Below are 15,535 nucleotides of genomic sequence, written 5' to 3'. Positions count from 1 at the left end.
TTTGGCTTTAATGAAACATTTGCACCGTCATGGTTTAAGGTGAAGGTGAAGAGGAGTGTGTTTTTATTCCCTCCTGCTGGCTCCTGGAGAATTTCTGCCTCACTGCTGCACAAAATATTTGTCCTTTTTTACCTTCAGTATGCAATCAGAATTAACTTTTAAATATAATACATATGAAGGGTTAAAGTCGTCTCTAATAAACAGCAGATCAGAACCAAACATCTGCCTCTGTCTGACTTTAAATGAGTGATGTGTGAAAGAATGCATTTGAAAGCATGTCATGGGGGCACAGCATGACCCCTTCTACTCCATCACATGACTGCTTGTGCTTGATTTTTTCTGTTGTTCCCAAGGTCACAGTTGAAGATAAAGGTTCAGCTCCCAGAACATGGTCAGTGCCGAACTTATTTATCCTTTAATCAGCTGTCATCTAAAACAATCATTTTTACATATTTTCTGAGAAGGTTTACTCGGAAATACTGGTCTTAAGCATGAATCACAGAAATCTGATTATTCACAATACATGTGTTTTTACAAGGTGGATAAAAGGTGGATAAAAGGTGGATAGAAGGTGGATAAAAGGTGGATAGAAGGTGGATAAAAGGTGGATAAAAGGTGGATAAAAGGTGGATAAAAGGTGGATAGAAGGTGGATAGAAGGTGGATAAAAGGTGGATAAAAGGTGGATAGAAGGTGGATAAAAGGTGGATAGAAGGTGGATAGAAGGTGGATAAAAGGTGGATAGAAGGTGGATAGAAGGTGGATAGAAGGTGGATAGAAGGTGGATAGAAGGTGGATAAAAGGTGGATAAAAGGTGGATAGAAGGTGGATAGAAGGTGGATAGAAGGTGGATAGAAGGTGGATAGAAGGTGGATAAAAGGTGGATAAAAGGTGGATAGAAGGTGGATAGAAGGTGGATAGAAGGTGGATAAAAGGTGGATAAAAGGTGGATAGAAGGTGGATAGAAGGTGGATAGAAGGTGGATAAAAGGTGGATAAAAGGTGGATAGAAGGTGGATAGAAGGTGGATAGAAGGTGGATAGAAGGTGGATAAAAGGTGGATAAAAGGTGGATAGAAGGTGGATAGAAGGTGGATAGAAGGTGGATAGAAGGTGGATAAAAGGTGGATAGAAGGTGGATAAAAGGTGGATAGAAGGTGGATAGAAGGTGGATAAAAGGTGGATAGAAGGTGGATAAAAGGTGGATAAAAGGTGGATAAAAGGTGGATAGAAGGTGGATAAAAGGTGGATAGAAGGTGGATAAAAGGTGGATAGAAGGTGGATAAAAGGTGGATAGAAGGTGGATAAAAGGTGGATAAAAGGTGGATAAAAGGTGGATAGAAGGTGGATAAAAGGTGGATAGAAGGTGGATAGAAGGTGGATAGAAGGTGGATAAAAGGTGGATAAAAGGTGGATAGAAGGTGGATAGAAGGTGGATAGAAGGTGGATAAAAGGTGGATAAAAGGTGGATAGAAGGTGGATAAAAGGTGGATAGAAGGTGGATAGAAGGTGGATAGAAGGTGGATAGAAGGTGGATAAAAGGTGGATAGAAGGTGGATAAAAGGTGGATAGAAGGTGGATAGAAGGTGGATAAAAGGTGGATAGAAGGTGGATAAAAGGTGGATAGAAGGTGGATAAAAGGTGGATAGAAGGTGGATAGAAGGTGGATAAAAGGTGGATAGAAGGTGGATAAAAGGTGGATAGAAGGTGGATAAAAGGTGGATAGAAGGTGGATAAAAGGTGGATAGAAGGTGGATAGAAGGTGGATAAAAGGTGGATAGAAGGTGGATAGAAGGTGGATAAAAGGTGGATAAAAGGTGGATAGAAGGTGGATAAAAGGTGGATAGAAGGTGGATAGAAGGTGGATAAAAGGTGGATAGAAGGTGGATAAAAGGTGGATAGAAGGTGGATAGAAGGTGGATAAAAGGTGGATAGAAGGTGGATAGAAGGTGGATAGAAGGTGGATAAAAGGTGGATAGAAGGTGGATAAAAGGTGGATAGAAGGTGGATAGAAGGTGGATAGAAGGTGGATAAAAGGTGGATAGAAGGTGGATAGAAGGTGGATAGAAGGTGGATAGAAGGTGGATAGAAGGTGGATAGAAGGTGGATAGAGGGCATCAGATATGATCAGTAAGTCATGATGCTAAAACAGAAGCCATGTGCAGAAAGAGGTCATGAATGTCTGTTGAAGGTCTGATGGAGCTCAGAGTGAAATTCACCACCTCCTTGTGTGAAGTGAAGAAGGATGGACAAGGATCAGTGGCGGTACATGAGAGAAGGATTGGGTCCTGTAGATCTAGAAGAAAAGCAATCAGGGTCAAATTAATTGTTGCAGACAAACTTTTGGTAAATCATTTGCTATAAAGCGACACACGTGATACATTAACTTTACACTCTTTCATGAGCTTCTGGTTGATGCTACAGGAGATGCTCCACTACATCTGTTTCCTCTACTTCATATCTGGAGTTATGTGCAATATTTCTCTTCAAATGAAAAATTACTGCACTATTAAATCACTTTCTGTCACAGTGCTGGTGCTTTTAAGGCTTTTCCATGTTACTAAAAAAGAATCCTGAGAGCGAAGAAGATCCATGAAATGATATCATCAAACAATAACTCAATCTTAAAATAAACAAAAAAATGTTCATCTTCCTGCATCCTCACACATGAGCTCAAATAAAACAAAGCAGATGTGCTAAACATCTGCTTACCAAACAACCCGAATATATAATGAAGGACTGAAGGATTATAGAATTGAGAAGGTCTGAAGTTTGTGATTATGAATGAAGTTTGCATGTAAGATTTGGATCTCGGTTACAAGCTGCTGCCTGGATTCTGATCTCAGCCCTGGTTTTGTTTCTGCAGCGTTGCAGCTACACGAATGCGACATTCTGAATAACTCCAGCACGTAAGTATAACAATATTCATAAACACACTCATACAGTAAAGAGCTTCGCATGATGACAATACAGTCAAATATATGGCCAAAAGTATGTGCACCCCTGACCCTCACAACCACCTGCTTGTTGAAAATCTCCAGATTTATTGTTTTTGTGATTGAAATAAACGCCACTCCTCTGAGAAGCCTCTCCTCTAGGTTTTGGATGTGGCTGTGGGGATTAGTGATCATCCAGCTACAAGAACATTAGTGTGATGTTGAGGAGGTGAGAATAAGGTCTGGGGTTTAGTCAGAATTCTAGTTTGTCCAGTGGGTTTGAGGGTCAGCAGGATATTCAAACATCTTTGACCATATCTTCATGGATCTTGCTCTGTGTACAGAAGCATCATCATACAATGTGATCAAACGTTTAATTCATTTTCCCACATGGTTAAGAAAAAAGAAATTCAAGCTAAAACTCCAGTGATGTGTTTATCTGCTCTTCTGCATTCTTCATTCCTAAACCAACAGATCCTATTAAAGAAAGAAAGAAGAGCGAACGCAGGAAGTAGAAACAGAAAACTCTGTTCTAGTTTACAGTGATGTCTGTGTGATGGTGCTGCACTTCACTCACACTCCAGGAGTCTCATGTGTTTTTTTGCTAAAGTTGAGATTGATGTTGAAGCTTGAGGTCTGGCAGTGGTGGACTTTTCTCCTGTAGAACAAACAAAAAATAAATTTGCAGATGAAAAAGGAAAACATTTTCGATTTAGGAGCTCATTGAGCATCATCATGTTAACATTCTGCATTTGTCTGTTTCTGCTTCTAGGGACAGTCAGTGGTGGAATCATGATGCAGGTTCTGATTGTGTTGCTGAGTTTTTTTTCTCTGCTTTTCTCCACAGGTTTGTAAATGCAGTTAGAGAAGTGTGTGTGTGTGTGTGTGTGTGTGTGTGTGTGTGTGTGTGTGTGTGTGTGTGTGTGTGTGTGTGTACCGTAACTGACACACATAACTGACCATCTCCATTCCCTGTATAGATGCCATCAAGCCGAGGTTCTTTGAGCCCAGGATCTTTGACAGTAAGTCACATCAGTTTATGCTTCTGACAATAATGTAAATATTCACAAAATCAGACACAATGATTTCTTATAAAGATGTTTCATCATGTTTCAGAGGAGGCCACAGGTTTTGGACCCATATTTGAGGAGGAGCCATTAGACACTGTATATGCTGAGGATTCTCCTGAGAACAAAATCTCCATGAACTGCAGAGTGCGAGCGAATCCAGCGGCCACTGTCAAGTAACCCTGCTTTTTACTTCCCTGTCCAACTCTTCTCTTCTGTTTCCTATCTTCTGTTTTTCTTCCAAATCAAATAAATATCTGAAATAAATATAGCTGAGTAGAAGAACCCGGTTTTCAGAGATTATGAAACATAAATATATCAATTTTCTGAAGATATTTACAGGTTTATGATTATCATCTCTGTGCAGATGGTGGCATAATAACTGGGAGATTAAGCTTCTGGAACAGCCGGATGAACACTACAGTTTAGTGGGAGGAAACCTGGTAATCACCAATCCAGACAAGAGTAAACATGCAGGAAAATACGTATGTGTGGCCAAGAACGTTTATGGCACAGTCATCAGCAAGGAGGCCACTGTGAGGTTCGGATGTAAGTTTTCGATGATCAACTCAATAATTTGCTGAAAACCTTCTGAAGTGGTTTTAATGTCAGAAGGAGAATCAACTTTGGTGTGAATGTTTTTTATTGTGGTAGTACAGATTTGATTCTATGTAGTGATGTGTCTTTCTGATGCTGTATTTCTACACTTTCTTTCCAAGTTCTGAACCAGTTTCCTACTGATGAGAGAGAGAGTGTGTATGTTAAAGAAGGTCAGGGGGCTGTGCTCCTGTGTGACGCACCAACTCGCTACCCAAGTAAGATCCAAGATTTATTTACCCCCTGTGCTGCACATCCATGTTCACGCCATGTTCTTGCGTTAATCAGCTGATATAAAACAGCATGAGGAGCAATAATGTGTTCATCACCTTTTTATATTTTTATATTATTATTAATATTATTATACTGTACACTATAGATTATTAGAGTGAACACAGTGATCTCAATTTCCTCTGGCCTCCTTTTTGTATTTTTATTAGATGAGGTAATGTACCGATGGATCTACAATGATTTCCCCAACTTTATTATTCCTGATCCGAGGCGCTTCGTGTCTCAGACCACAGGAAACCTCTACATTGCTAAAGCAGAGATCTCAGACATCGGGAACTACTCCTGCTTCGTGTCCAGTCCTACCATAGGCAAGAGTGTCTTCAGCTCCTCGATCGCTCTGGTGCCAGAGGTGGAAAGTGAGTTTGTGTTGTGTGTGCAATTCAAATCCAGCAGTGATAAAAGCTCTTATCAATAATTTCTCTCATTATAATAAAATAAAAGATGATCATGGTGCAGATGATTTTCACTGTAAATGGAACAAATCCTTTGTGATGATTTTAATTTGTGATGGAACTTTTCTCTGGATCTTTTTTAGAGGAAGTTAAACGATATCCTGCAGACATTCGAGTCCGATTTCCCAAGACATACGCCCTCGTAGGGCAAAACGTCACACTGGAGTGCTTCGCTCTGGGAAAGTAAGATCAGACCTACAGTAATGAATTTTATCTTCTGAAGTTTAGATCTTTTCTGCTGCGTTCCTCAGGTCACTGTGAGTTTGGGAGGGGCTTGACAGGGGGCATCAGGTAGCTCTGTCTTTCATTAAAGTTATAAACGTCTGAAACCATCAGTCTTTTCTTTATAAACCAAACCATGCATGCATTAACCATCGGCTATGAACTTTCCACGAGTGCAGGGTCAGTAAATATACTAAACTCCTGGCAGTCCAGTGTGTGTCACGTTAGGTGTGTGTGTGTGTGTGTGTGTGTGCTTCTCAGCCCTCTTCCACACATTCGCTGGAGGAAACTGGATGCAGATCTGCCACCCAACTATGAGGTGAGCATGAACGGTGCTCTTCTCCACCTTATCAATGTGCAGTATGAGGATGAGGGCAGCTACGAATGTGAGGCTCTGAATGTAAAGGGCATGGACTGGTACCGCCAGTGGCTTTATGTGGAGGGTAAGGAGGGTTGTTTATTTCATTTTTCCTTGCCGTGCCCTTCTTATGTATTTATTACAATCTTTTTCCTAAACATTGTTGTTCTTGTTTATCTGAGCAGGTGCTCCAGAGTGGGCAGAGCACATCAACGACACAGAGAAGGATGTTGGCAGTGAGCTGACCCTCTCCTGCACGGCTGTGGGAAAGCCTTTACCATGGATCCGCTGGCTGAAGGACGGATACTCGGTCAGTTCACTTTCTGATCTGAAATGTTGTATTTTATTTGGAGGACTTGAGTAACACATACAGAAGTGATGCACGAAGTCTTTGTAATGGATGGTCAGAACAAACACTGATCCACAGACAGTTCCTGGAGCTTCCTGCTCTGGTTTTTGTTCTAACAATGCAGTGTAAATTGTGGGTCTTTATAGAACAGGTGTGTATCTTTTACAAACTATGTCCAATCAATTTCATTTACAGCAGGTGGACTCCAATATGCTCCACGAGACTTAGTCACATCTCAAGGATGATTAAAGCAGACAGGGTGCACCTGAACGTGATTTGGAGGGTCTGAATCCTTCAGTGAATCAGAATTTCATTTTATTCTGTTTGTTTTTTATTTTCTGAACGTGTTTATCTTGCAGGTTGGATCAGAATCCATAAATAAATCGTTTGTATTGTTGTATAACAGACTTATGTAATACTCACAAGTGATATGAAGGTCCACAGTTACCCTTTAAACAGTTATTGTTCTATTGTTTTTCTGCTTAAGTATGGAAAAGGGGAGCTGAAGTTCTCCAGTCTGACTTTTGAAGACTCGGGCATGTATCAGTGCATCGCTGAGAACAACTGGGGAACCATCTACGCTAATGCAGAGCTACGTGTGGTCTGTGAGTCGCACTGCACCCTAAAGGAAAAAATAGATAACATTTGGAATACTGAAATAATTATCCATTTAACTGATGCTTTATTAATCTCCTCTCAGCCTGTGCACCCACATTCATCTACAACCCAGTCAAAAAGATCTTACTGGGAGCTGAGAATGGGCGAGTGGTGATCGAGTGTAAACCACGAGCTGCTCCAAAACCGAGGTTTATTTGGAAACGTGGCTCTGAAACCTTCTCTAACTCGTCACGGTACGTCTGCTTTTGGATTTCTCTCTCCTCAGACTCTTCACTGACCTCTGTCTAGTTATATTCCTTTAAATGTACTGATTCGCCGTTGTGTAAAACACAGCTATTCAAAACTGTAGGGAAATATGCTGTTTTTGTTTTTTAATATCCATAAATATCCGTTCCAAACTTACACACATGCTAAATATAAATGAAATATATACGCTTTGCTGAAAAGAAACAATAAAATGAACTCTTAGTTTTTTAATTATTATTATATAGTTGTGAACTTTGTGGAGGCTCATGTGAGAGGGTTTGATCATTATATCATCGAATCTAACTCTTTTACATTACCCTGTTACATCATATCTAAAAATATAATACACTATAAAATAAAGTCAATGTGTCTCCTCTGATTAGTGTGTTTGTATGGGACGATGGAAGTCTGGAGATTCTGAACGTGACGAAGGCAGATGATGGATTTTACACGTGTTTTGCTGAGAACGATCGAGGAAAAGCCAACAGCACTGGGAGACTTAGCATTAAAGGTCAGTGACTGTGTTCGAATAATTACATCTTTAATGTCCTCTGATTAAAATAAAGCTTTAAACACAGTATAATATAAAACTTATCATGTTTATAATGTATGTATAATATAACACAGAGTCATGTCAAGTTTATTTCTATTGCGCTTTTCACAACACACATCATCTCAAAGCAGCTTTACAGAGTTTAACAGTGAAGGTGAATGATGTGTGTTTATCTCTGATGATCACCATGGAGACTGTGGTGAAGGAAAAACTCTATTAGATGTTATGAGGAAGAAACCTTGAGAGGAACCAGACTCAAAAGCAGAACCTCATCCTCATGTGGGTGACATCAAGAGTGTGATTATAGTCTTTAAACACTACAGAACACTGGAGAGTGAGAACTAACATGAGCACTGGAGTGTGTGATTATGACTGATGATCTTTCTACAGTCTTTTACAGTCATTATGGTTATAAAACTAGGAGCTACTGAGCAACTCATAAAATAACTCAACATCTGAGATCATCACAGATCCAACACCAGCTTCTCCATGCCAGAGCCTTTAAACACTCGAAGAGGTCCAATGTCCAAACTCCACATGAGTTGGGATCCAGTTGTCACTGGTATTTCTTTAGATGGTTCGGGATGTTTTTTGGGCATCTACTTTAAAGAAGGTAATGTGGGAATCCTGTCCTGTGCTGCTACACGAGCAACCTTCTGAAATGAAGATCCAAGCCAAACTCTCAAAGAGTATCTGTCATCCTGTAATGGAGAACCAGCCATTGGATTAAACACACAAATGGATAAAGAAGTTGCTGTAAACCTGTTCTGTATATAAATTTGACACCAGGCTGCATCCTGACTGCTCTTAATTATCTTATTGTAATTACAAGCACCTTGGATGAAGAGCTCTGAAGGAGTAGGAATGTTGTGTAGTGTGTGTGTTAGATGTAATGGTGAAGGTCAAACTTTTAAAAAGCTACACTGGGACATATATGAACGTGTATTGTAGAATTCTCCGTTCTGTTTGTGTAGAGTGGAGTGATGCTTTTTATTTAGTAATACGAGGCAGATTGCGTTTCACAGGTCAACACTGAATTAATAAACAAATTCAATTCCATTCTTCTAACAGATTTACAGAAATGCACATAGAGATTGAGACTGATCTCTGATGAAGAAATCTCCCTGGTGTACACGTGTATTTAGTGTCGAATGTTTTTCTAAATATGTTTGTTGTGTATTTCTGGAGGCAGATATTACATTCGGCTGTGGAAGAACACTGTAACTTTATCCTTTTCTCAGAGGCAACTAAGATCACTGTAGCTCCAGCAGACATGGAGGTGACTGTGGGTGAGAGTACACTCCTGCAGTGCTCAGCTTCATATGATCCCAGCTTTGATATCACCTTCATCTGGTCAATGGACTCGTACATCATCAACTTTGCCACTGACTATGAGCACTACGAGCAGCTGACAGTAAGTATGAAGGTTCATGGAGCACAATGTTGTGTGTGTTATTCTAAAGTCATTATTGAGAGGATTTGATTGTTGATTAGACCCTGAGTCATGGACATCACCTCACAGTCGAGGACATTTTAGATACAGTATATAACTGCGTATAGTTAATAATTCACGTATTTATGGACTTGTGTGCAGGATCATGAGTCCAGTGGACACCTGCTGATTAAAAACATTCAGGTTGGACACAAAGGACACTACATCTGCACGGCACAGACCATCGTGGACAACGCCACTGCTTCTGCTAACGTCTACGTCAGAGGTTCATCCTATATATATCTATATATCAAATATAAACATAATCATTTCAATAAAATATCAATTATGTCAGACCACAAAGATTATAATATTTAATGGACTAACCCCAGAGTAGTGACAGTTCTGGTCTAATAATCTACAGTGAATAACTCGTATCTACAGACTTCATAAATGGACTCATCATATGTTCTATGACACGTGATTGAGAGTATGTTGTTTCCTGTATCAGGAAGGCCTGGTCCTCCAGGAGGGGTGCGTGTGGAGGAGATTAGAGACACATCAGTGAAGCTGGTTTGGAGTCTTGGCTCAGATCATGGTAGTCCAATCACTCAGCATGTTATTCAAACCAGAGACTCCTTCGCTCTAGACCCTGAGGACTGGAAAACTGCAGTCACGTGTGAGTTCACTAGAGGAGGACTGTGAAGGACTGAGTCTCTTCATAGTTGTTGTGATCTTTGTCATGAGCTGTGTCTTAAATCTAACAATTCACTAATTATTATTAACTAATCTAGAAAATGCAGAAGATTTTTAAGAGCTTTGGTAGGTTTGAAGGCCATCTTTTATTTTAGAGGTATACTCAAGAAATCTGCACTGTACAGGCAAAGGAAGGACGATAAAAAATGAGTGGTGTGGTGTGAACGAGGTTGATGTTTGCCTTGTTTAGCTCCCGAGTTCTTGGATGAGAATGCCAACGCGGCCACGGTCATTAAACTGTATCCTTGGATGGAGTATGAATTCCGGGTTTACGCCGTCAATGACCTGGGAGCAGGAGACTGCAGTGTTCCCTCCATCAGGATTAAAACCTGGGATTCCAGTGAGTTCACATATGCTGATTTATATGAATGAATAACATCATGTCTATCGCAGTTTTTACTGTACAGAAATCAGCTGATGAAATTAACCAGCTTCTTCCACGTCTTTAGTTCCCACCACGGCTCCCACTGATTTAAGTGGTTATGTCGGCTTGAACAGAGAGCTCATAGTGACTTGGACAGTAAGTCAAATTTGAATCTTCTATTAAACAAATGTATAACAGTAATGTAATATTTGGTGTATTCTTCTGCACGTAGGTCTTTTAATATTCCTCCACACAGTAACATCTGCATCATGTTCTCGTGCCTTTCTCCAGCCCATGAAGCCCCAGTACTTTTTTGGCAAAAAGTTCGGTTATATAGTGGGGTTTAAGCCTCATGAGGACTACGAGTGGACATGGTCAACTGTGGCTGACCCGGAGGCGAGACGCTACGTCTACAAGGATGGTATTATACCTGACACTGAGATAGAAGTCAAAGTGAAAGGTTACAACAATAAAGGAGAAGGACCATACAGTCTGACCACAGTGGTGTTCTCAGCTTCCAGTGGTGAGGAACCTTTCCTCAACTTTCAGGATTTTGGGAAAATATATGAAGTTTTTCATCACACTAAAGACATTCATTAAGAATTGATAATAAATCTACAGTGGAGCCCGGTTATGTCCTAGGGGGTCGCCAAAAAGCATCGAGGTAACCGATGATCGAGATAAACGAAAATCAAAATGGCGGCAGTATATTAACGGCTTGAAATTTCTTTATGTACATGATGTGCGTTAATAAATGAGAATGTACATGCACGTGTTTCTGAAGGGTTTTTACACAACAGCGTTGCCGCGATTTGTTTGATGAAGTCAGGCTATAAAAATACATACAGTACATGTTTATCTGTCAGGAATCCACCTGCCACGCCCCCTTCGGCGCCCCCTTCAGCGTGTCAGGTGTTTTCTCGGCCGCTTTCTCTGAAGCTCCCGACTTCAATCGCGCACATCTGGTGCTCGTTTATCATCATCACCAGCTCCTATTTACACTTCCACACTCTCACTGTCCGTTATTGGTGGTATATGTTGGTTCACGGCGGTCGTTGTTATCGCGCATGCGTATCCCGGTACGTGTCTTCCCACCGGCACTCTCTCACCGGCTGCTCTTTTCTTCCCAAAGCCACGCCGCGCCGCTACTAACACTACAAACACTACAAACACTAGCACTAACTAACAGCAGAGATTCACCAGTATACAATACAACACCTGGAGCAGCTGTAAGACTTGATTTTTCCGCCACTTCCGCGAGTTCTTCTGCGGCTGCACCGAGATAACCGTTGTTAAATGGCAAATTTTCCCCCCTTGTGCTCGAGATATTAGGGTTCGGCGACATAAAAGAATCGACATAACCAATAAAAAATGCTAAGACAAAGCGAGAATTTGCCGTTTCCACTTCAAAAACGTCGACTTAATAGGGTTGTCGAGGGAACCGTGGGCGAGATAACCGGGTTCCACTGTATTTTATATAAAAGAATAATAATAATAAGATAATGAAAGAGAACTTCTGCAGGCATCTGTCCAGAACAGAGTCTCAAATACCAGATAAATGATGAGATGTATTAATTCTGCAGCTCCCACAGAGGCACCGCTGGATGTTTATGCTCGCCAGGTGACCTCCACCGAGGCTCTAGTGTGGTGGCTTCCTGTTTTTCAGGTTCCTCCTCACTGGGTGGACGGCTACCAGGTAAAATCACTCTGTAATCTTGCGGTTCACTGAATTGAGATCGATATAGTCCCAAATAACTCAAGAGATATTTGAGGTTTTATTTGCTGCTTTGTGGTTGTTTCTGTTCCACATAAAATGCCATGAATATTCTCTGGAATCCAGAAACAGTATGACTGTCTAATGCTCTATATTCCTCTTCCTGAATCTGAGTTATACGTTGAACATGTTTAAGGTTCTTTAGGACTCCAGGCTCGACACTTTATTATGTAAGTATAGATGTCAAATCTTGTGTCTGCTTTGTGTTCAGATTCGCTACTGGAGGAAATACGATGACAACGAGGCAGCAGCCTCTCGTGTTCTGGTCCACAGCTCAGTTAATCAGACTCGTTTGGAGAACATGCGACCAGACTCACACTACCTTATTGAGGTGCGCGCTTACAACGGAGCTGGACTTGGACCACCCAGTGAGCACTGTGAGATGTTTACCAGGAGACCACGTAAGCAGATAGCACAACTACACAATGTACTTATTAAAGGAATGTTAAATGTTTTACCATTAAGATAAATAATATTTTATAAATGTAATCTTTCGAACCTTGGTAGTCTCATCACCAGGACTGGATAAGTTCTATGACACATGTTTTGTCCAGTCAGAACTTACAGAGATGCATCATGTGCTTGAACTCCACGGCACATTAAACTTTATAAGGACTGTATTTTTGTAATGTATTGTTGTTTTTTTCAGCGCCCAGTCGTCATCTCAGAGTCTACAAATATGTTAGTTTTACACGCAAATGGCTCTATATCTACTGGGACCACATCTACAACTACTGGAATGAGTCCTATGTGGAGGGATACAAGGTGTGTACTTCTTCTGGGGTATCAGAGCCAAACTCCACTTACACATGCAGCAGTTCATCTGGTTTGGAGACCAGCAGGAATCACCCGTTATATATTTGATGGACTTTGGGAGGGAATAAGTGTTTGGATGTTTGTGTTATTGAACGTATTTTTAACTGATTTTTAACTAATGATCGATAAACGAAAGCGAATTATTTCTTCATTACACTGCGAGCAGATAATCGATCTAAAGTTGATTTCAAGTGATGGATTTTTATTCAGAGTCTAAATGTGAAAAGCCGTCACGTCAATCGAGCCATCATAACAAAACTATTAGGAATGTAAAAAAGGAAGAACACTGCTGAGCTCAACCTTGGAATAGAACAGAATCATTCTGTCCAGTTTAAAAAACAAACAAACAAAAACATCTATTCAACATCTGGCCATCTGTTGAACAGCCACCAGGAAGCTGGCATTTGTGTGTCGTAGCCAACAATCAAGAGAAGACTTCATCACTGTACATACAGATACTTTACCATGAGATCAACACCATCAGCAAGTCAAAAGATCTGAAAGTTCAGAAAGATCAGAAAAAAGACGAGTTCTGGAACATCATCCTAAAGAGAGATGGGATGAAGATGAACTTTTAGCAGAATGATGGGAAGAGTATGGAGACATAAAGGAACTGCTCATTGGTGAATCCACAAAGATACCGCATCGAATGGAAGCCTATGGCCCAGAGGAGCAGAACTGGATTCTGGCACACAATGTTCTGGACCTTTTGAGATGCCAAGAATATAGAACAACCTTCACTGCACATAGACCAAGAACGAGCTCAGCTCCCAAACTGAACTTCAGATATAATGGTTCAACTGGAGAATTGATTCTGCAGCTCATGAACACACCTACAGAAAGAGCAATCTGGCTGCAGGTGGAACACATGACCACAGCGTACATTTCTATTGGTTCCTCCCATCAAAACAAAACAAATTGTGTTCATGTTGCCATTGCACAGGTCTCTCACACTCTATGTTCATTCTGCATCTTCTCGGCTTTTTAGATTTTGTTTAGGAAGGAAGGAGAGCGGTACGGGAAACTCTACACCACTGGCAGGCACTACATCGACTTCCCCATGCCTGAGACAGGAGATTATGTAATCGAGATCCGGGCTCGGTGTGAAGGAGGAGATGGACCGATATCACAAATACAAGTGCAAGGTGGGCTGAGGAGGACCTTCTAACTTTGTAATTTCTTTCTTCCACGTTCATGTACAGTATAGTATCCAAAATAATAGTGATCAGGAACGGATTGAGTTTTCTGATATAAACTTGTTTCTACGGTGGAATGAAATCTTTCTTCCCTGTCATGTTGTCACAGGGACGGCCATCCTGATCGCTCAGCCTCTCAGTGCTGGAGCTCTGCTGCTGCTCGCGTTGGCTTTCATGAACCTGGACCTTTAGGAGACCACATTGTGACTCAGCTAAGAGCAGTGCAGAGTTTAGAGAAACCCAAAACCTTCTCCCAGCGCTCCAGCCCACGTTTCTTTAGTTCATTGTGTAATTAGTTATATGTTGTATAAACTTCTAGAGATCAGATTAAATCAGTATTAAAGCCAAATTGGTGTTAGAGACGAGATGATATAATACTCAACACATCACCTCCAAGTTTCTGTAATATTTATTTATATTTAAGGGATTATTTAATTAGTACAAATTATTGTAATTTTTTATCTTAATTGACCAATTTCTCCTTTTCTGTTTATTTAAAAAGGTGTTGTTTTTATCTGATCTGTGTACAGCAGATTATAATGTCTATGAAATCCGTGCAAATGAATACTAGACATGGGCAGAAATCATTAATCAACTTTTCACATTTTAAACTCTTTCTTTTAAAAAACTTTCTTTTAAGCTGCAATACAAAAAAACAACCAACCAAAAAAAAAAAACAAACAAAAAAAAAATCCAAGTAAACAATGACCCTGATCACAGTACAAAAAGGCGCGTATTCCGATTCCAATTTACGTCTAATATTTACAAAAACGTAATGTACTCACCGTGTCCAATTTATTAGGAACACCTGTACCTGTGCACCTGTTCAGTTTTGTTTTAAACTCTGTGTTTCTAATAAGCAGACTTCAGTCTGTCTGGTATGAACATCCACATCACTGATAAAGTCACAGAGGTCACTTTTTATTCTGATGTTTAATATGAACATTGACAGAAGTTCTTGTATGGAAGGAAATTCCGGGCAATTTTCAAAGAGAATTGTAAATTGTATTTGCAATTGTGTTTTCCATGTGTGCACACTAATTGTGACATAATCCTCTTAATCTGTGTCTGTATGAGTTTATACACTGTACTGCTGCTACATGATTTATAACTGCATGAATAAGCAGATGTTCCTAATAAAGTGGCCTGTAAATGTTTAATGCAACGACTCTCCACTTTACTGCTTTCTGGTTTCTATTTATTAAACCAATGCCAAACATTTTAAATATAACTATAGTGTATTAATTCTCTTTGGATGCACAATCATTTTTAATGAAGTCCTCAGCTGTCTATCATCACCCCCTCTACTGGTACTTAGGGGTATTACAGGGTATTATATTATATAATCTTCTTCTTCTTCTTCTTCTTTCGGCTGCTCCCATTAGGGGTCGCCACAGCGGATCATCCGTCTCCATACCACCCTGTCCTCTACATCTGCCTCTTTCACACCAACTACCTGCATGTCTTCCCTCACCACATCCATGAACCTCCTCCTTGGCCTTCCTCTTTTC

General features: G+C 40.4%; 1 protein-coding gene across 3 annotated transcripts; it reads left to right on the top strand.

The window, feature by feature from the left end:
- Nucleotides 1–292: 292 nt before the first annotated feature.
- Nucleotides 293–15,184, top strand: cntn1b (contactin 1b). 3 transcript variants are annotated; one of them, XM_083527865.1, is made up of 25 exons: nucleotides 293–391; nucleotides 2,864–2,906; nucleotides 3,706–3,780; nucleotides 3,914–3,955; nucleotides 4,050–4,176; nucleotides 4,368–4,549; nucleotides 4,720–4,815; nucleotides 5,038–5,244; nucleotides 5,424–5,523; nucleotides 5,824–6,005; nucleotides 6,106–6,230; nucleotides 6,757–6,874; nucleotides 6,970–7,120; nucleotides 7,517–7,644; nucleotides 8,928–9,100; nucleotides 9,281–9,404; nucleotides 9,630–9,797; nucleotides 10,065–10,214; nucleotides 10,324–10,394; nucleotides 10,530–10,761; nucleotides 11,822–11,934; nucleotides 12,224–12,413; nucleotides 12,662–12,777; nucleotides 13,817–13,973; nucleotides 14,134–15,184. In XM_083527865.1, the coding sequence occupies exons 3-25, from the start codon at nucleotides 3,726–3,728 to the stop codon at nucleotides 14,214–14,216; spliced, it is 3,090 nt and encodes a 1,029-aa protein (XP_083383991.1). In that variant the 5' UTR covers nucleotides 293–391; nucleotides 2,864–2,906; nucleotides 3,706–3,725; the 3' UTR covers nucleotides 14,217–15,184. The 3 variants fall into 3 exon arrangements, with proteins under 3 accessions (XP_083383991.1, XP_083383990.1, XP_083383992.1); XM_083527866.1 differs by lacking the exon at nucleotides 293–391 and adding an exon at nucleotides 2,089–2,760; XM_083527864.1 differs by lacking the exon at nucleotides 2,864–2,906 and having other exon boundaries at nucleotides 358–395; nucleotides 3,662–3,780.
- Nucleotides 15,185–15,535: the final 351 nt, after the last annotated feature.

This window comes from Silurus aristotelis (assembly GCF_946808225.1).
Source record: "Silurus aristotelis genome assembly, chromosome: 24".
Lineage (NCBI taxonomy): Eukaryota > Metazoa > Chordata > Actinopteri > Siluriformes > Siluridae > Silurus > Silurus aristotelis.
The sequence above is the reverse complement of the archived record's forward strand: the minus strand, read 5'-3'. Positions and strand labels throughout refer to the sequence as shown.